Here is a 21,796-nt window from a genome sequence, read left to right as displayed (position 1 = left end):
GCAATTTGGCAATACACAGCAGAGATTTAAAATGTTAACCCCTTATAACCCAGTAATTCTATTTCCATGTATTTACTTAAAAAAATAATTAGATGTATGTTTAGAGATTTATATATTGGAAAGATCCTAAACATCTTAATAAGAGACTAATTAGATTATGATACATCCATATAGTAAAATATGATACAGGCATTACTATTGAAAATAGTATCTTTGAGAAACTCTGGGATATGGGAAAATGACATGAGAAAATGTTCAAAATATAATCAGAAGACAGAATTTAAAACTAAAAATGACAACATCTCAACTTTGTTTAATAAATGTTACCTTTATTTCCACATAGAGCTATAGAAACAGGTATTATGAAAGACAAAACATAAAAACTCTAAGTAGTGGAAGAATGCGTAACTGACAACAAGCATGCTTTACTTTTCAATTAGGAAAAAAAATTTTCCAGAAAAAGAGCTAACAAAACTAAGTCATAGCTGGATAAAACTTGAGTCACGTTGACTATTTGTTAATCAAGAAGAAGGAAAGCTACTCACCCATCATATTTGTCTATATTAATCTCATATAAACTCTCCTTGGCATGATTAGCACGTTCAGTAACTATGGAGGAAAAAAATATATCACACAGTTTGTATTCAAATTGTTGAATCCTTACTTAAAAGGCAAGTAAACTATTCTCTTTAAAAATGAAGTCCTAAAAAAATCTTCAGGGGGATTTCCTACTAGAAATCCCTTCTTAGGTCTGACCCAAATCCCTCTTCCGGAAAGCAATCCTCTCCCAGGGTTCATTCTACTAAGACACGGTATACCTGGCTTTCAGTTTCCAACAACTCATACCTTGTTTGAAAAAGATTACATCTTTAATTCTGTAGTTTTTCCCAATTATACACATTATCTTGAAAATTTAGCATAGACCAAAAAATAGAAAGAATAAAATATGAATAGTGTCTACATTCAATGTAAAAAAAATCAGAGATTATCATATACACAATTTTGTATCCTTGTTTACTCAACATTGTATCATAATTATTTTTTGTATCATTAAAAATTCTTTTAAAGACCCTTTTAAAGAGCAACATAATATTCCTTCAGATCCACCCCAATTTTATTTTTACTTTTCCTATTTGGGGGGCATACAAGCTGTGTCCAATGTCCCGCTATTATTAAAAAGTGACAATGGGTTCTCTGTACATCAATCACCACATGTTTCTTAGGAAAGATTCAGAAACCTGGAAATCTAAGCAAAAAAACAAACAAAAACCCTCATTTTTAAAGCTCTTACCAAGTGCTTTTTGAGATCACACAAAACTACCACAGTCTTGAAAGGGCAAGAGGATGAGAATCTCTCCAAAGCCTTCAGCATCAAGGGCTTCCATTTAAAATCTGTGCTGCCAAAGTGGTGTTACATCATGTTTCTTTAAATTTCACTTATTGGTTGAAATTATTTCTAAGATTTGTTTATTAATCACTTGTATCTCTTGGGAGAATTTTCTGCCCATGACCTGTGTCGTTTTATCTTCTTAGTGTTTTCCTCGAGTGCTTTATATGCTAAGAATATTTACTCTTGACTAGAAAAAAACTACATTGTTTATTTTGTATTCTTCCCATTCGTATATGTTTAAAATAAAAGACACTAGATATCACTTAAAATAATCTTAGAGGATAAAAATCATTCTTCAATTTACTGATTTGAATCATTCTTTAATTGACTTCCACATATTTATTTTAAGAGAGAATTTATACCTTACCAATTATTTCCGTAGTGATGGAGGCTAAGGTGAATAACGGTGCCACTTTTCTTTCATATATCCGCTTGCCTTGTCCTTTTCCCGAAAGGGGATTGATAAACACAAGTAAATGCTTTGGTCGAGATGCTAAAAACAAACAACCATGTAAATTGCAATGAATATAACAATTAAAATTAGGAACTGCGTTACTGAAGAGCATCAAATCACTACGGATTTATAGTATTATCTGATGAAAGCCCAGGGGTGCAGAAGTCTCCCCCAGAAGGACTCGCTCTCTCTGCCCCACAGCCCAGGAGCTGTGAATCTCGGAAGGCAGCAGTCGCATCCTCCTGCCAGGTGCAGGAGGACAAGTTTGCAGAGAGGAAATACGATGATGCAGACACACGGACAGAGGAAGCAGGAAGGAAAGAAGGGCAGACTCGGGCACCAGGAGCGCTTGCCATGAAGACCAAGAGAGAGATGGAGAGACAGAGGGACACCAAATGGCTCCCCATGGCCCCCCAGTCCCTGTTCCAGGGCCTTCCTGTGGCCCAGCTAAGACCTGCACTTGGGTTTCCTGTGTCGGCACTGTTTCCTTACAACAACGTCCACCTTTCTGTTCAGTACATTCAGGGAGATTCTGTTCCTTAAAACCAGATTTAACTCTCACATCAGTAAACGCCACACGAAAGTGTGTACCCGAGAGAACTGAACACACAGGTCCACACAAAAACCTGTGCACACAGATCAAGAGGGTAACAGGATAGCGAAAATTCAACTTTCTTTGGGTGAGGCAACTTGAACACGTCTCTATGCTGAGTGTGAAGACCCCGAGGAGGGAGCAAACAGGAGGCAGGGGGTGTATGGGTTGGAGGATGACCCCCCACAAAGTGTGTCCGTGCTCTGGCTCCCGGGACCTGTGACCATGACCTTCTTAGGGTAAAGGTTTTGCGGATGCGGTTAAATGAAGGCTCGTGAGGTGTGATGATCCTGGATTATTCGGGTGGGCTCTAAGTCCAACGGCAATGGGTCTCCGCGGGGGACACGCAGAGGAGGCACACAGAGAGAGGCAGAGGCCGCGTGAAGACGAGGGCAGAGGCTGGAGAACGCAGTCAGGAGGAACCGGTGGCATCACCAGAAGCTGGAAAGGCAGAGAAGGACCCTCCCCCACGCCCCCGGAGGGACCACAGCCTGCTGACACCTCGATTTTGGACTAGTCCCCTCCAGAACCGTAAAAGGAAATATTTCTGTTGTTTTAAAACAACAAAAAATAAATAACCTGTGCGCAAATGTTCATAGCATCATTCATAATAATCAAAAAGTGGAAAGAACCCAAATATCCTTTGAATGATGAATAAATAAACAAAATGTGGTAAATCCGTATGATGGAATATTATTCAGCCGTAAAAAGGAACACAGTGCTGAGATGAGCTACAACATAGATGACCCTTAAAAGTCTGCCAAACAGAAGAAGCCAGACACAAAAGAGCACACACTGTCTGATTCCACTGATAAGAAAAACCCAGAACAGGCAAATCTATAGAGACGGACAGTAGACTGCTGGGTCCCTGGGGCTGTGGGGACGAGAGAACAGGGAGTGATTGTTAAGAGGTACAGAGTTTTTTCCTGGGGTGATGAAAACGTTCGAAATTTGATTGTGGCGCTGTTTGCCCAACTCTGAATATACTAAAAACCATTGAATTGTGCAATTTAAAAGAGTGAATTATGTGGTATGTGGCTTGTATCTCAATAAAGCTGTTATCCAGGTAAAAAAACACATGACAAAACCGAGCATACAGTCATGATTTTAAAAATTCTCAATATATTAGGTTTCGAGGAAATCTTTCTCAATCTGATAAAGGACATACATGAAAAATCTACAGTTAACATCGTACTTACTAGTGAAACATTGAACATTTTCTTCCTTATCAGAAATAAGCAAGGATGATCACCCTAACTGCTTGTATTCCGTTTTGTACTAAAGACCCCAGTCAATGCAATGAGACAAGAAAAAGAAATAAACTGCATAAAAATCAGAAAGAAATAAAACTGTCTCTATTTGAAGATGATTTAACTTAACAAAATCCTACGGAAACAAAATAATCACCAGAAATAGTAAATGAATATAGCCAAGACATAGGATACAAACTCAGTAGGCAAAATCCATTGTACTTCCACAAACAGCTATGAACAATTAAAAGTTGAAACCAAATTGCTATTTTTAAGAGCATCAAAAAACATGAAATACTTGGAGAAAAATATTCAAAAGTATGTACAAGTTTATAAACTGAAAACCACAAAACATTCATGATAGAAATTAACAAAGACCTAAGTAACCAGAGAGATATACCATGTTCGTGGATTGAAAGAATTTTGTCAAGATGTCAATTGTCCCCAAATTAGTCTATAGAGGCAATACAATCCCAAGCAAAAGCTCAGCAGGATTTTTTTTTTTTGTAGTTGACAAGTTTTATCAATAAGAAAAAGACCTAGAAGAGCCAATACAATTTTTTTTTCTACACAAAAATTTTATTGCACTCATACAAGGGTTACATTAGGTCAAATACAACAAATACTATGAGGCAACTGTACATGTATTAAACTGCAGTTCAAAGCACAAATTTACATATTCTAAACACACTGAGCATATCTAATAAAGTCATACTGGTCTTCCACTGACATTTGATATATCTGGGTGAAAGACATTAACTTCACCAGACTTTTTAACACGAATCCTTAGTACAAAAACTGTATTTGTATGTGAACGATTTAATGGGGAACCCAATTAATGGGCTTCCGTCTTCAATAAGTCATCCATTTTGTTGCACATTTTATTTTAAACGCTTAGGGGTAGGGCAAACTGGTAAATTTAAATCTGGATACATTATCTAATCTCCCATCACCCCCAATGAATTATAGTTGAAAGCTGATTTTGTCTTTCCCAAATAGCTATTACTAATAGTTTTTGTTTCCAAGAAAATTAATAGAGTAAGATTGTTCAAAAATTTCCACACTGGAATGTTGACCAGACAAGTTTAACCTGCAACTTCAGGTCTAAAGAAGCGTTAATACCTGTTTAGGCGTCAGTGGGAAGCTGTCTTCTTGGCTCAGTTGAATGCAAAAGGCACAAAGAAGTTCTTCACCATGTCTGAAGTAATTCCTGCATCTTGCGTCTCATACCAATCACTAAATGACATCATGTAATAAACAGCTGGCTTCTGAAAATCATTAAAAGCAGATAGCTCATGGAAAGAATCTGCCCCCATATTATCAAAGATAAGCCCATCTTCCACATTCAGCTCAGGAAGAAGACAGCTTTCCACAATCTGATCCAGCTCATCACAGGATGGACACCAAATGCTGCTTGTAAACAAAGGCTCATCTTCCTTGTATTTCTTGTGAACCTCTGGAATGGTATTTAAGTCCTCTGACAGTTTACTTGCAAAAGAACAACAGACACCATCATTCATATAATACATAAAGGCTGGTTCATCACTTCCATTTTTAACTACTCCAGAGGAAAATTTATCATTTGAACAACTTTTTTTGCAATGATATTAACTGCAAGTATAAATGCAGAAGACACACAGTCGCTTCCAGTTTCTAAACTTATCTTAATGCCAGATCCTTCAGGAAAGTAGATATCCAATAAAGGGCTGATAACATGATTAACCTTCCAACTGACATTCAGTTCCTGTGAAGCCTCCACCAATGTCTAAAATGTTCATGTTGAAACCAAATTCTCCAGCCATGTCAAACACACATCGCACATCAGACAGAGCATGTACATATACTTGAGATATTTTGCAAGCACTTGAAACGTGAAATTTAACCCCAATTATCTGGACATCAGGTTCCTTAGCACATTCCGAGAGATGCCTACAATTCTTCAGTGTAGTGCTAAACTTCACGCTACTCTCTTCACCTTCATTATTATCTTCTGTTGCAATATGCAGTAAGACCTTGGCATTTGGGTGATCATGTGAAATTTTGTTCAATTCAATTTCATTGTCACATGTCAAGATATTCACTCCAATTTTTGCTGCATACTTTATCTGAGACACTTGCTTGCACGGACTTATATAAATAATGTTTTCTGGAGATACACCCAATTCTTGCACTAAAGCCATTTCATTGTTACTGGAGCAAGCAAATCCAGTTCCAAGAGCTGCCAAAATCTCAAGTACAGCTGGAGTGGGGTTGCACTTTACTGTGCAGAATAGCTTTATCTGAGCCACTACATTCTGCCACTGACTGTGTTTCTTCACAATTTTTCCAAGCTCTCCCACAAAAAATGCATTTTTTTCCTGTCAGGGTATGTTCATAAACATAGTTATCAATAACATTTCCAAGGTTTGTTCCTTCATCCAACAGGCCAATGGAGTAGTTTGCATTGTCAGTAAATCCTTTCATCTCAGCCGTCTTCCACAAAGCCGGAAGTCATGAACCAGGAAAAACAAGAGACGGGCCATAAAGCCTCTGTCTGGTCCTTAGAATATGCAACAAACTGCTACAAAGGCTTCTACAGTTGATTGTACTTCAGAAGAAACTGGTACATCTCTCAAATAATCACAAGTTAATTCTGGCAGCAACAGCCCACTTGACACCAAGCTGGATGAATACGAGCCTTGGATTTCTGAAGTGAAGACCTCCATGGACAAGTCAGGAGATGGAACCCCTATCATCAGCTAGGTTCCCAAGGTGGCTCAGCGTTGACGTCAAACTGCTCTCTACACAGCACTTCTCCTAGGCCCTCTGGGTAGCTGTATACTTGGTCAGAAAGTTTGCCATGAGACAACGGCCCAAAGAGACGGGTAAAGCGTCTTCTCTTTTTCTGGCAGAATTTTTAGAGGGATGTGGTTACCTTGAGCAGAAATACCCAAGGCGGCCTGGGCCATACGCTGCAGGGACGTCACTGGGGGAAAGCGCAGCACCGACACCAGCTGTGCAGCAGTGGCAGCGGCGACTAAAGGAGAAAAATAGAATAGTGCGACTGTGATGGTTAGGTTCATGTGTCAACTTGGCCAGGTGATAGTACCGAGCTGTCTGGTCAAGCAAACACTGGCCTAACAATGGCTGTGAGGATGTTTGAGGCTGGTTGATAAACCAACATGCTGGTTTATTAAATCATCAGTCAATTGACTGCAGCTGTGACTGATGACTCACTGAAGGGCGTGTCTTCCACAATGAGAGAATGCAATTGGCTGGACTTAATCCAATTAATCAGTTGAAGACTTATAAGTAAGACAGACAGAGGACCTTCACTTCTTCTTCGACTGCCCAGTGAAGCATTTCCTGAGGAGTTTGTCGAAGTTGCTGGTTCGCTTCCCGAGGAGTTCATCGGACATCTTCACTGGAGTTGACAGTTTGCTGACTGCTCTACAGAATTTGGACTCGTGCATACCCACAGTTGCGTGAGTCACTTTTACAATTTGACAGTCAGAGACACCTCTCATTGATTCTGTTTCCCTAGAGAACCCTAACTAATACAGCGACTAAAAGAAGAAAGGCAAGGGCTGGGTGGGGAGAAGACTCAGCCTTGTCACACCGCAGAGCAGCAGAGCAACAAAAGAAAAGAGGCAGAAAAGGCGACAACACGTGAAAAAGAGAAGGAAACCCAGAGGCTGAACGAAGAGTCAGCGAGTGTCGCCAATACAATTTTGAAAAAGAAAAGCAGAGTTGGATGACCCCCACTAACTAATTTCAAGACTTCCTTCAAAGCTATATTAATCAAGACAGGGTGGTGTGTCATTAGGACAGACACACAGAGTGGGTTAGAAACAAACCCACACATGTTTGGGAAATAGATTTCCAATGAAGAGACCAAGGTAATTTAAGAGGGAAACGATACTCTTTCAACAAGGAGTGTTGATACAACTGGATATTCCTCTGCAAAATAAAATAAAAAGAACCTCAACCCATAACTCACGTATACACTAAATAAACTCAAAACAGATTACAGACCCAAACTATACCATACACTAAAACTATAAAACTTCTAGAAGAAAATACACGAGAAATTATTTGTGACCCTTGGGTTAGATAGCAAACAAAGAGAACAAACATAAAAGATTAAAAACGGATAAATTGGATTTCATCAAAATTAGAAACTTCTGCTTTTTGAAAGATGCTATTAAGAAAACAAAAAGGCAAACCATAATGGGACAAAATATTTGTGAAAATCTTATCTTATTAAGGACTTGTATCCGGAATACATAAGGAACTCTTACAACGCAATAAAAAGGCAACCAAATATCTATATTTTAAGAAAACAAACCCTGACTGCTTACCTCACACCATAAATAAAAATCACATAAGAGAACACCTTTATAACCTTGGGGTAGACAAAGATGTCATAACTGGACACAGGCTACCATAAAATTAAAAAAATAAAGATAAATGGGACTACTTTAAAATTAAGAACATCTGTTCATCTAAAGAAATCAGTAAGAGAGTGAAAAGGCAGGTCATGCAATGGAAGAAGATAACTGTAACTCATAAACCCAATAATTAAAGATTCAGATCCACAACATGTAAAGAATTCCTGCATCTCATTAAGAAAGATGACCCAACAGAAAAATGGGCAAAAGACTTCAACAGGAACGTCACAAAAGAGGATATCCAAGCAGCCCGTAAACACATGCATGAATTTCTCAATCTCACTGGCCATCAGGGAAATGCAAACTAAAACCATAATGCATGACTTCTAACACCCACTGGAGCAGCTGAAATTAAAAAAGGTGTGGTGAAAATGTGGAGCAACCAGAACCCCAAGACCCAGCTGGTGGAGCGTCGGTCTGACCGCTTTGGAAAGCTGTCTGGCAGTGGAATGCACGCACACCCCACCAGGTCCACTCCTCGGTAACATACGCAAGAGAAATGCAAACGCGGTCACCAGAGGCTAATCCTGGAATATTCACAGCTGTGTTACTCGTGATGGTCCCAAACAGGACATAATCCTGGTGATCACCACCAGTGAAATGGATGAATAAACGGTCATGTGTTCACACCACGGAATTCTGCACAGCCAAGAGAATGAACACTGCATGATCACACACAAGTGCATGGTAACTTTCACAAACAAAATGCTGAGCAAAAACAAAAGCCAGACACAAAAGAGTTTAGACTCGAAGATTCCATTTACATAAAGAACAATAACAAATCTAGGCAGGGTGGTAGTTTTCTGTCATGGGGCTTGGCAGTGGGGGGCACGAGGCGGGCTCCGGGGGCTGGCTATGTCGTGTGTCCTTATCTGGGGGTAAAAATCCACCGAGCATCCTCTCAGGATGAGGACACTTTTCTGTATCTATATTATACTTCAATAAAATAATAAAATAATTATATCTAAGTAGAATTAGGGGTTAAAGTTACAGAGTAGCGTAAGTAATAGAACCATATAATACTTTTAGATACAATGCGCAATTGTATGGGCTTTTCTGTGAGTTTTATAGAAAAAAAAATAAGTAAAGCCCCATTATTCAATTGGAGGCAGTGCTCAGAGGATTTTTCTCTTGGAGGCTTGTCCTACAGAATCAAACATGGACCCAAAAGGCTCAAAGTATGATGAAAATAAACATATCTCACTGGAGAAGGTGGGTGTGAACAGGGACGAAGAGTTTAGAGACAAATGAAGGAAGAGAAGGCAGAAGAAACCAAAGGCAATTTTCTCAACAGAATACTTCAGAAATACAGAGAGATGAGTGTTGGAGTAGAGCATGCTGTTTGAGATGTGGGGAAATGTCAGCACAATGTGGGGAAATCAAGGCAGGTGATGAAGATCACATCCCAGAGGGTAAAGGCAGCAAAATGCAGAAGCGCCAACCTGCCCCCCAGGCGACAGACAACCAAAAGATGTGCTTTTTCAAGCATGAGAGTTTCTCCGAAGCTGACATATAGGAAATACTTTGTATGGATAAATTATAGTTTGCTTTTTTGATCTAGACATCAACTGAATCCAAAAAGATACAAAAACTGAGCTAGAGTTGAAGTTTGTGCCTGAGTTTCCAAGACTGTGTATCAAGGTTCTAACCAAACGAGGAAATAGTTTCACAGACACAGTGTGTAAACACCTGCAACATGTGAGTGTGGGTGCAATCGGCAGCTACCCGGTCGGGCTCCCGCTGCGTTCCAGACCCGCAGACACGCCCGGGCGTGGGAGGTGTGCGTCCCGCCTTCACCTCGTTTGATCCTCGCCACTCCCATTCCCAGAAAAAGGAGCCGAGGTGCAGAAGGCTGAGCGCCCGGCCCTGGCCTCACGGCCAGCCAGGGGCAGAGCTGGCTTCAGTCCCCGGGACCTCGCTGGGGGCTGTCCATGCTCCTTCCATGCTGGTCCCCTGGTTAGTGAGTAAATCATGACCAACTGATCTACCGGATCCCCCGATCTACCAGATCCACCCGGGTTGTAACCGCTTTCCCAGGAGGAGCCGGGTCATACCCAAGACGCCCGAACCCCAGGGACCCGGGCCACCTCCCCCACTGCCGTTCTGCAGACACACGCATGCGAACGTACTCAGCTTCTCGAGCAGCTCCCTGAGGGCCTGCAGCCACGTGTGGCAGAGCGGCTCGTCTGTGCACCAGAACGTGACCTGCGCCCACTTCCAGCGGTGACGCCGTGCTCTCTTCACACAGTGCACTGAACAGAAATAAACGAGCCGTTAGTGCCAAGCGGCGCAGTGGACAAAAGCCCCACAAATAAAGCTGCTAAGGAGCACGCATCACGGGGTCAGCCCAAACCATCCCCAGTAATTCTCTTCAATCCTACCTAGTCAGTAACATCAAGGTACGTTAGGGAAAAAGGTCCTTCTTTTCAGAAGTTTTAACCCGTATTTTTAAAAAGAAAGAGTATAAGGAAAAAAAACACAATCAACAACCAAAACACCAACTAAAAGTAGATTGTAGCAAAAATGATATTACAGAGTTTCTATAAAGGTAAACCATGAAAACACTGAGCTTGCTAAACAAGTGACAAAAAGTTCCCTTTTGGTAATCTGCATGGAATCGGTGAAATCTGCGGGAGAAGGTCCTGAGGGCCCGTTACCTGTAAACGCGTGCGGCCTTTCCATTTTCTGCCATTTCCCGCTGGTGTAGTGCTTGCCGTGGACATCCGCTTCCTCCACGGCGATGACCTCAGCGATGGGCAGGGAGCAGGCATCTGGAAAGACAGGCAGCCTTCAAGCAGACATCCGAAAGACGTCCCGCTCCAAGGCCAAGACGTTCGGTTTTCACACTCTCATTTTAAAATCCGAAAATAACAAGGAAGGCCACGTGTCACTCTTTATCCAGAGCTAAGTAACAACGGGACCCTCGATGTTACCAGAAGGGGTGTTTCATCCAAAGGAGTCGCCGAGTGGACACGCAACTTTTCAAGCCGTTCGCTCACCCATGTGCCAGCACGTGCCAAGCTCCTAGGCCAGCATCTGCACTAAATGGGGGAAACGTGCTCGGGACGTGATCTCCGTCCCCTGGGTAGGGCCTCACTCAGAACGGCAAACGGGAAAGAGCAACACGGGCCATCTTGCTACGTGCAGCAGGGGCATGGTAACCAGAAGGATGGACACACGAGGACTGTGGCTCCGGGCCAAGGGGGCCACAGGCACGAAGGCTGCACTGGGTCCACCCGAGGGGCCTTGGCGGGGGTGGGGGAGTGGCAGCAGGGTACCAATTTAGTGTCAGGCCTGGGAAGTCCACAGACAGGGAGGGACACCCTGGTCCTCCAAGCAGAGGTGAAAACTCCTTTTGGAGAGATTGTGGAGGTAGCTGGATAAAGGGGGTAGGCTGCCTGTGGGGTGGGGGGTTACCAAGGAGGAGTCAAGACGAGGCACAGTGAGGGTGGGCAGTGGGCGGCAGTCTCAAAAGGCCTTGGTGGCCTAATCAGAGGCAGGAGAAGAGAGGGGTGCTACAGATACACACCTGTGGGGGGGGACATGGATACACCTGGGGGGATGCCGCTGATGCACCTGGGGGGAGGATGTCGCAGATGCACCTGCGGGGGCCGTGAATGCACAGGGGGTGGGGGGCCGTGGATGAACCTGGGGGGGGGGTTGTGCGGATGCACCTGGGGGTGGTGCCGTAGATGCACCTGGGGGTGGTGCTGTGGATGCACCTGGGGGAGGGTGCCACAGATGTACCTGCGGGGGTGCAGATGCACCTAGGGGGGCCATGGATGCACCTGGGGGGCCGTGGATGTACCTGGGGGGGGGTCATGGATGCACCTAGGGGGGGCCATGGATGCACCTGGGGGGGTGGCCACTCGGGGCATCCTCTGACAGTGACCCCCGGTCAGAGGAGATGTGGGCCGAGCTTGCCCGGGCCATGCTCGCTGGGCAGTGGGAATCACAGGGCTGCAGGCAGAGAGATGGTCCTGGCCCAGGAACACAGCCACGGGGAACCCAAGGCACCACAGGTCACATTAGGGTTGACGGCAGATGAAGTCGCCCTCAGCGCACTCAGCGTTACGCGTTGGGAGTGTGGTCTGTAACGCCCCGACATGCTGGGGTTACTTCCTTGGACCACCACCTGCTTCAGTCTGAACATGGGCCTCAGGCCTCGAGAGAGAAGCTCTGCGCCCAGGGGTCATGGTGACGTATACTGGGGCCCGCACTGTCCCGGCGTCAACCTGGGGAGCCCCAACTCAGATTAAGGATGCGATCAGGGAGGAAGGGTGGCGGTGACAGTGGGGAGGCCCCCCGGCAGGCAGGGTGGGCGCCGACCCATGGGGCGGGCCCTGCAGAACGCACCGTGTGCCAGCTGCGGCCCAGCATCCCACGACCCTCAGAACGGGACCCTTGTGAGCCTGCTGCACAGACGAGAAAAGAGGCATCGAGGCGCGAGGAACCCGTGGGCCTCTGGAACCCCCACCCTACAGCAGCTGACACGACACAGCACACCCGGGTGGTGGCGTCCGGACAGGGAAGAGTCCGCCAGGAGAGGGGCAGACTCGGGGGTCTCAAAACAAGGGAAGAAACTGGACATCCAGTGAGAACAAGGGACACTTTGAGGACAAAATACATCAATGCAGTGTTTTCCATCTTTCTTTGAGCCTTAAGTAGTTTCTCCTACAATGTGTTGTTCAAGGTGATTTTCCACTTCTGAAGAGGTAGCTGGGGCCTCAGAGACATGAGCAAACCACATGCTCCCCATGGAAGACCCCACAACCCCAACACTCACTGAGGGCCCCACCCCCCTGCCCAGAGTGATGGTGGAGAGAAGAGCACGGAGCAAACGGGCAGCCCTGTTTATGCACCTACTGCATGCCTACACACTACGCCAGATGTTTCTAGAACAGTATTTCAATTTCAGTCAAAATTAGACAAATTGGGAAGACAGCTACTGCTCAGGCTCCCCTCCCAACCCCAAGGAATTCACAACTTTTATGTCACATAGAAATTGTCTTCCTAACCCACGTGTACAGCATTACCCCTAAGTGATCTTTAAGCTCCACGGAAAGGAGAGATGAGTCTGACAGTGTGATGTTTCAGAAACAAGCCCGTTCTCACTGGCCGCGGGGGGTGGGGAGGCATTCTCGGCCTCCAGGAGAAGGGGGCAGGCGGGCAGCGCCACGGCTGCCAGGAGGAGGCCATGTCGTCACGGGGGGCTCACCCCAGGAGGGTCTGGTCCTCCTGGCTGACTGCAGGGAAGGGCCCAGAGAGGTCCGTACTCAAACCCCCCAGATTTCAAAACCCTGGCTTTCAAAACCCTGGCTACCACTAAAAACACAAAAACAGAAAACAACTCATCACACAAACCAGACAAAAACAGCTCCAGGGGCCAAGCATAGCTGGGGGGGCCCCGTCCGCAGCCCCCAGCAAGGTGACCAGTCGTCATGGTCACTGCAGTGGAAACTGCGGCACCCCAACCCTGGCCACCTCTCCCGTCCAGCCCGACACAAACACACACAATGGAACCCGATTCCGTCGCTGAGCACACCCCATGTGGCTCCTTAGCAGTTTTTACAAGCTAAAGAAGGCCACAAGCGTCCGCAGGCCAAGTACTCTGGGAGGCAAGCCACTCCGAGCAGGCTTATCATCAAGTGTGGACACTGGCCAGAAGCTCGATGGCCCCCGCCCGGCTTCCCCCCGGCCCCTCCGCATCCTCCCTGTGGGCAGGACCAGCCCCATGTGTCCACGGTCCCATTGCCCTCGCTCCAGCTGGGGTGGCCATGCTCACCGTTTAACGGGGTGGGGGAGGGTGAACCCCGAGAGGCTGCACCTTTCAGCCCTTGACCCTGGATGGCGGTGGGAGGAGACACGCCACCGTGGCCACGTAACTCTAACTGCCAGGTCAAGAAAGTCACCGGCGTGTTTGTTATGGAGAGCAGCGTGTCCTGCTGGAAAGCACACGTGAAACCAGAAGCAGGTTTCTTCACATCTTAAAAGTAAACCTGATGTCACCACCCCTTTTCGACAGGAGAGAGTTAGGGTGGTCACTGCCTAGACATCGCTGGAGATCGAGCAAGTATTAAACAAGAGGAAGGGGCAGCAACAGACAAGCTAGGATTCATATAAGGATCATGAATACCGAATCTTTATATCATCAGGTGAACACCTTAAAGCAGCTCTTACAACCACACTCAATGGGGTGAAGTGGGCCATCCGTAAACTGAGTGCAGAGCTACAAGTTCTCAGGAGAGAAACAGAAATGATTAAAAGGAACCTAAAATAAGGTTTGCCAGCAATACATGTTTTGCTGTCACAGAGATGAATCAAATTAATCCTAGCAGGACTATGCAAGAAACCAGCTATCTTTAAATGAAACAGCAGGTATTGGCCAAGAAACCACTTTCCCTTCATTTCTATTAAACTTTGCACAAGGCAGGCTCCTGAAATGAAAACCTGGAACTTCTGCTCACTCTCCCACTCTGTGGAAGTCACCGGAGGTGGGTGTGGCCTGCCCACCCTCCCCAGGCAGGGGAAGCCAGAGGCCTCACGTCCAGCCCGTCCCCGAGGCATAAGGCTCAGCCCCTGCGGGTGTGGGCTCAGCACGGGTGCTGCAGTGTGACCCACTTCTCCGTTAACTGTGAAGCTCAGGGTCCATTTTCCAGCTTATACCACTCCCACCTTTCTTCTGGAGAGCCCTGGAGCGGGCAGGCCAGGCTCACGTCCACACTCACCACGGCAGGCTGCCAGGAAACGCTGAGTCGCAGACCCCGACTCTGCTCCAAGACGCCCCTTTCGTCTCTGAGCTAACGTCAATCGGTTCACAGAGAACTGGTCTGAGAGACATTAACTGGCCTGGTTACGATGCCGAGGAAAATGGGTCTGCAGATGTTATCAGCTGTTGGCCACGACGTGTGCTCCTCAAACTGCAGTAACATTTCCAGGTGACCTGAAGGGTCGGGAACCCACCAGCTGCCTGCTTTTGTAATAAAGTTTTATTGGCACGCAGCATTCATTCACACGTCGTTGACACAGCTGCTGCTTCTCTGCTATAACGGGAGAGGTGAGTAACTGCAACAGAGCCTCGGGGTCCACAGAGCCCAGAGCACTTACCTCCTGGCCCTCCGAGGGACGTCTGTCTGCTGACCTGTTGCAGAATAGCAAATAAAGATCCATCGAAGAATCATCTCAAGAGAACCACAGCTTTTATGACAGCATCTGGCTGCTTCTAAACTGTGCAATCTGAGAATTATTGAGGCAAACGCCTGAAGGAGCATCACAGGAACGACCGCTGCTCCGCTGACAGCTGGGTTTGAACCGTGAAAACCCGCACGCCTCTTCTCAGAGTGATCAGGGTGCAAACCTGGAAAGTTCTATTTTCTCTGAAATGGGTAGGCAGGACTCCACTGATCTTCCATTCAGACACAGTGAGATGCCTCCTTGTGAAAGCAGGCCAGTGGTCAGCTGTAGAAATGAACTGTTTGCATCACTCCGTCTTCGTAACGGGGCATGAGGAAAACGTCCACAGCGCGTGCTCGGTGGATACATGACGTGTTTGATGTGCAGCCCTCTGGATCTTTTAGATCCTGCCCTGCGCTCCCCCCACCCCTCCGGCCCCAGTTTCAACCCACACCCCCTTAGAGAAGAGAAAAGGTGCTCAGAGAGCCCACAGAGGAAGAAATCACCGGAAACCCACCCCACTTTCTCAGCCCAGCTACCTGGCATCTCGTGCTCATGCCGAGAGTGGGGCTGGGGAGGGCTGGCGCTGCTCGTAGGTTAGGAGGATGTGATCCATTTTCACTAGGTAGCAAGGGTCAGCCAAGCCCTTCCTTCCCACACTCACTCATTCCAGTATTTGCTCAGCACCCGCTGTGCACACAGAACCACGCCGAGGGCACAGCGAGACGGCTGCCAAGGTTCAGCTCACTGGGAATCTGCCCCCAGAGAGAACACAGGAGATAAGACAGACCCACAACACAGAGTGGAAAGAAGTAACTAGCAGAGGTACAGATAGAGCTACACAAAAAGACAAAAGAGATGACCGAAGGGCAGAGAATCAGGGGTCCTGGGGAAGGAGAGCGCACCTTCTGGGAGGGTGGGATTTTAGTCTGGGGGGAGGGGGGAAAGGCATTAGGCAGAGAGTGGGGGTCCAACTGGCAGGACACAGGTGTGAAGAGAACAGGTGGGGCAGGGAGAGGACGGGGTGGGGTCAGGGCCAACGGTGGGGACACGAGCCTGCACAGCGGGCGCGGCACACGTAGGAGGACTTTCCAGCAGGGCAGGCCGTCCCGGGGAGCACCTGGCAGGGATGGCGGGAGGGAGACTAGAGTGCAGGTGGTCGGGTTGGACAGGCTTGGAGGTGCCTTCTGAACTGCCAATCCCAACAACCACGAAGCAGGAGGGATTTACGGGGCGACCCGGGGCAGGGAGGGGAGCAGACGCCCAGCTCCAAGTAGGAGCTGTCTCAACAGACCAGGGCCCAGAGAGAGCCACCAAAACAGCCACAAGGGCAGACAGACAGACTGATGGAATAGAATCACAAGTCCGGAGGTAAATCCACACATAACAATGGCCAGTGGATTTTCAACAAGGGTGCCAGGTCCTCTCAGTGGGGAAAGAACAGTCTCTTCAACAAGCATTGCTGGGACAACTGGAAACCCACTTGTGAAAGCAAGTGGATCCCTACCTTGCACCATACCCAAAACTCAGCTCCAAATGGATCACTGACCTAAAAATGAGAGCTAATATTATAGAACTCTTATGAGAAAACATAACGAAATATTTTCAGGACCTTGTAGTAGGCAATGGATTTTGAGATTTTACACCAAAAGCACAAGCAACAAAATAAAAAATAAAATGAACTTGATTAAATTAAAAACTTTCGTGCAAAGCATGTTATCAAGAAAGTAAAAAGACAACCTACAGAATGGGAAAAAGTATTTGGAAAACATATATCTGACAAGGACTTAATATCCAGAATACATAAAAAATGCCTACAACTCAACAAGACAAATAATCCAAATTTAAAATAGGCTAAGGATTTGAATAGACATTTCTCCAGAGAAGATATTCTAATGGCCAAATATATGAAAAGATGTTCAATACCATTAGCCATTTAAGAAATACAACTTAAAACTATAATGAGACACTGTTCTGGTTTGCTAATGCTGCCAGAATGCAAAATTCCAAAAATGGAAGGGGGTTCATTTGGTTACACAGGTACAGTCTAAAGGCCATCAAGTGTCCAACTTAAGGCATCAACAATCAGGTATCTTCACAGGATGATGGCCAATGGCGTCCGGAAAACTTCTGTCAGCTGGGAAGGCACGTGGCTGGTGTCTGCTCCGGAGTTCTGGTTTCAAAATGGCTTTCTCCCAGGATGTTCCTCTCTAAGCTTCAGCTTCTCTCCAAAGTGTCACTCTGAGTTGCTCTTGGGGTGTTTGTCCTCTCTGAGGTTCTCTGGAGCAAAAGTCTGCTTTCAAAGGCTGTCTCCAAAATGTCTCTGTAAACTGCAGCTCCTCTCTCAGCTCCTGTGTGTTCTTCAAAGTGTCCCTCTTGGCTGTAGCAAGCTTACTCCTTCTGTCTGAGCTTATATAGTGCTCCAGTCAACTAAGCAAGGCCCATGCTGAATGGGCGGGCCAACACCTCCATGGAAATTATCCAGTCAGAGTCATCACCTACAGTTGGGTGGGTCACATCTCCATGGAAACAATCAAATTACAATCTAATCAATACTAATACATCTGCCCACACAAGATTACATCAAAGATAATGGCATTCAAACCAGCACAGATACCATTTCACAACCCCTAGGATAGCTAGTATTAGAAAATCTGAAAATAGCAAGCGTCGGTGAGAATGCAGAGAAGTAAGAACCCATTTACATTGTTGGTGGATGTAAAATGGCAGAGCCGCTGTGGAAAACAGTTTACTTTCAGAGAGTGAAACACAGAATTACCACACGACCCAGCAATTCCACGCCTAGGCATAAACCCAAGAAAACCGGAAGCAGAGACCCAAGCAGGTGTCTGCACCCCAGTGTTCACCGCAGCACGTTCGCGGCAGCCGAGGGGTGGAAGCAGCCCAGCATCCACCACAGATGAGCAGATGAGCACGGCGTGGTCCAGCCGCACCATGGAACTTTATTCCGCCGTGAAAACGAGCAAGGGGCTGGGACGTGCCACAGCACGGCGGGCCTGGAAGCCGGCGTGGGAGTGAGGTAAGCCAGACGGAAAGGACAAATACCGTCTGCCTTCTCTTTCATGAAATACTCAGAATAAAGAAATCCAGAGTCAGAAAGCAGAAGAGTAGCAGCAGGGATGGTGGAAGACGGGAATGGGCTGTCACTAAATGCATCTGAGTTTTGGTTTGGGAGGATGAAAGCGGTCTGGAAGGAGAGAGTGGTGAAAGTTACAGTCCTGTCAATGAACTTCATGTCAAAGCTTTGTCCACTGAAGATGGTTAAACTGACTTTTATGTTATGTATATTTTACCACAATTAAAAATAAATACAATTAATAAATAAAAAAGAGAGTGCGAGACCCACCGCTCAGTGCGAATGGCAGGAGGCAGCCCTGGGTGGCTCTGATGCACAAGGACCGAGAACCCAGCCGCTGGCCGAGGCTGGGCACCCAGGCCTGGGAGGGACGCGTGCCAGCTTGAGTGTGCACGCGCTGCGTCCAAAACGCTGACTATCTCCAGCTGGAAACTGGATGGTGTTAGAAGCTTGGAGCCAAAGCTTGAGAGAAACCAGGAGAGAAGATCAAGCGTTGCAAACAGTCCACTGGTGCTGATGGCTGAAACCATGCGGTTGGGGTGGGCTGTGAAGGCCCAGCACACTTCTTCCCAGGCCAATCGATGAGGGAAAGATGGAATCATCAAGTGGAAACCAAACACATTCTCTAGAGTAGCTTGCTATGCAAAAATCTAGACAGCCATAGAGGAAAAATAAAAGGGAGTGGCTGAGACGGGAAAGTTGTGCTGTTTACATGTTCTCTCAAAAAACAAAAACAAAAACAAAAAAGTACAAGCAACAGAAGAGACGAAGACAATTCAGTTTAACGTATGATCCTGGCCAGAGTCTGGGAAGGGAGGAGAGAAGGCTCTAGGAGCCATCATGGGGTACATATAAAAAAAAAAAAAAAATGGATTATGGACTGTAAGCGTTACATCAGCAAAAAAATTGCCTGAACTTTGGCAACTGCACATCGGACAGCAGTTACGTAAGTGAATCTCCTGGTTCTTCGGAAACATACGTGGCCGTATTAACTGCTCAAGGAGCAGGATGTATGCAACCTATACTCAAGTGTTCAGGAAATGGATGGACGGACAGAGTGAACGGCAGTGTTATTGTCGGTGGATCTGGGTACGGGGGTGGGGGCGGGGTACCTCGAATTCTCTGTTTGGAGTTTGTATTATTTTTATAACTGTCCTATAAGTTTGAAAGTATTTCAAAATAAAAAATTAAAATTAAATTGTAAAAAAGTAAACGGGATAGGGAATGGAGAAAGAAAAATACATTAGCAGTATCTTAAATGCAGAAAATATATCTAAAGTATAAACATGTTTTCATCTCCTCAGGATAGATGAGCAAAAGTGGGACTGTGGGTCCAAGAATACATGTTTCACGCTTTCAAAATATTGCCAGATTACTTTCCAAAACCAGTTCAGCAGTTCCCACTCTCCTCTGCAAGATGTGCCTGCCTGGCTATCTCCCCGAAACTTCACCAGCTGGTCTGGGGGGCTCATGGGGGGTTCAGCTCGTTCAGCTTTCCAATCTCCTGGGCAAAAAGCAGTATCTTTGCACTGCTTTGGCCTCAGCATCTACTCAGAAGCTCATCATCCATTTTTAAATATTTGACATATATATATATATATATATATATATATATATATATATATATATCATTTTGAATTTATGTATCTTACAAAAGAAAATTTTAAATTTTTATGTAATCAACTATATCTAGCTTTTTCTTGATTCTTTCTGGATTCCATCTTGGTTTGGAAGATCTCTCCCCACGCCATCAATAAAAAAGGCATTCATAATGTCCATGTAACACAACAAGCACAACAAAAAAATCATGTTTGAAAGGCCTTTCCTCATGACCCAGCAATTCTACTCCTAAATGTGTAGCCAAGAGAAATGAAAGCATATGCCCCCAAAAAGTCCTACACACAATGGTCATAGCAGCTGCATTCATATTGCCCAAAACTGCAAACGGTCCAAAAGTCCATCCACAGGTGAACGGATAAACAAACTGCGGTCCCCTCCCACAACGCAGTATCGCTCCCCAACCCGGAGAAATGGGCGCTGACCCACAGAACCCCATGACTGGGGCAGGGGCGCTGGGGGTGGGGGGAACAGGACACAGAGGGATGGGAGGATGGGGGGATGGAGGATGGGGGGATGGGGACACAGGGCAGTTATGGGGCGGTGCTCTCCTCTTATCCTAACCCAGGAGATGTAAGCATCACAACTCACCAAACTAAACCCTTAAAATGTACGCATTTTATTTTACACCAATTATACCTCCCTAAAGTCGATTTTTTAAAATCACGTTTTAAAAGAGTGAATGATAATCTGGAAACCCTTCTGCAGGACATGTGCACAGCTTTTCCATCCCATGCATTTACACACACACACACACACACACAAAGTACTGAGCACTAATTAAGCATGACTTTTTTTTCTGTGTGCACTTCGATGCTTTCTAGATTTCATTAAATCGACATGAATTACTTTTGTAATCAGAAAGAAAATAAAAGGTAAGCTTCTGTGTCTTGCCCACCCTTTGCTGGACACTGCGCAGAGTGTGGGGGACTCTGCAGAAGGAAGGGGCATCTCCCACCACGACGGAGCCTGGGAATGCCTGCCCACGCACACACACATCTCAAAGCCATCCTCCCACGTGGCGGTGCCCCCCCCCCCACACCTCTCACAGCCTCAACCCCACAAGAGCGGGTCCAGGGTCTCCATGAGAGCCTCTGTGCAAGCAGGAATGTGTCTCCGTCGTCTCCAGCTCAGCTGGCATGGTCCACTTCACGCAGCCTCTCTGGGTTCCTGTTTTGTGTCTGCCCAACTTCCGATCAGGCCCCGGCCCCGCACTTGCTGTCTCACAGCTTCCGAGGCACAGCCTCCAAGGCCCAGAAAATCCTGCCTCGCACGATGTCTAGCGGCTCTTTCTCTTTGCTCGTGGGCACTCAGCAACTTTCCCTGCTCTGGCTCACCTGGGGGAGCATTGGCTGCACCTCAGCAGCTCCCCTTGAACAGCCTATGGCCCTGAGAGCCCTTGGTTAACCACTTCCAGCACAGGGGCCACCCACCTAGTCCCTGCAAGGGTTAATGCAGTGACACGGGGGCCACACCTGGCACGAAGCACACAGTGGCTGCCCAGAGCTGCACTTTCCCCCACTGTTCCAGCCGACAACACACACCCCACCTTGGGGCTCCCAGCTTGGCCCCCCTTCCCTGCCCCTGCTTTCCAGGCTCTCAATTTCCCGCTGACCCGGCCTGCCCCTGAGCTCCTTGGCTGCACTCTGCCTTCTTCGGGTCTGCTTTGCACGACCCTCCACCTTTCTTCACCTGCCCAGGCCCCCATGGATCCAGCACACCCAGATGTCAGGCCAGGAGCCACAGCACCCGGGGCCAGGCCACCCTCCTAACCAAACTGGAGGTCCCATGAC

The 21,796-nt window shown here is 46.5% G+C and overlaps 1 protein-coding gene and 1 pseudogene across 3 annotated transcripts in view; both read right to left on the bottom strand.

Annotated features, from left to right (window-relative positions):
• The window catches only part of CERK (ceramide kinase), a 53,133-nt gene that overhangs the window by 27,918 nt on the left and 3,419 nt on the right, over nt 1–21,796 (bottom strand). For all 3 annotated transcript variants that reach the window (XM_037845778.1, XM_037845779.1, XM_037845777.1), the window contains exons 2-5: nt 10,774–10,887; nt 10,246–10,368; nt 1,758–1,883; nt 546–609 (exon numbers count right to left, since the gene is read on the bottom strand). In XM_037845778.1, the coding sequence (XP_037701706.1) occupies nt 546–609; nt 1,758–1,883; nt 10,246–10,368; nt 10,774–10,798 (338 nt within the window). In that variant the 5' untranslated portion in view covers nt 10,799–10,887. The remainder of the gene's footprint in view (nt 1–545; nt 610–1,757; nt 1,884–10,245; nt 10,369–10,773; nt 10,888–21,796) is intronic.
• LOC119541673 lies at nt 3,143–6,163 on the bottom strand (annotated as a pseudogene).

This window comes from Choloepus didactylus, chromosome 8 (assembly GCF_015220235.1).
Source record: "Choloepus didactylus isolate mChoDid1 chromosome 8, mChoDid1.pri, whole genome shotgun sequence".
Taxonomy (NCBI): domain Eukaryota; kingdom Metazoa; phylum Chordata; class Mammalia; order Pilosa; family Megalonychidae; genus Choloepus; species Choloepus didactylus.
The sequence above is the reverse complement of the archived record's forward strand: the minus strand, read 5'-3'. Positions and strand labels throughout refer to the sequence as shown.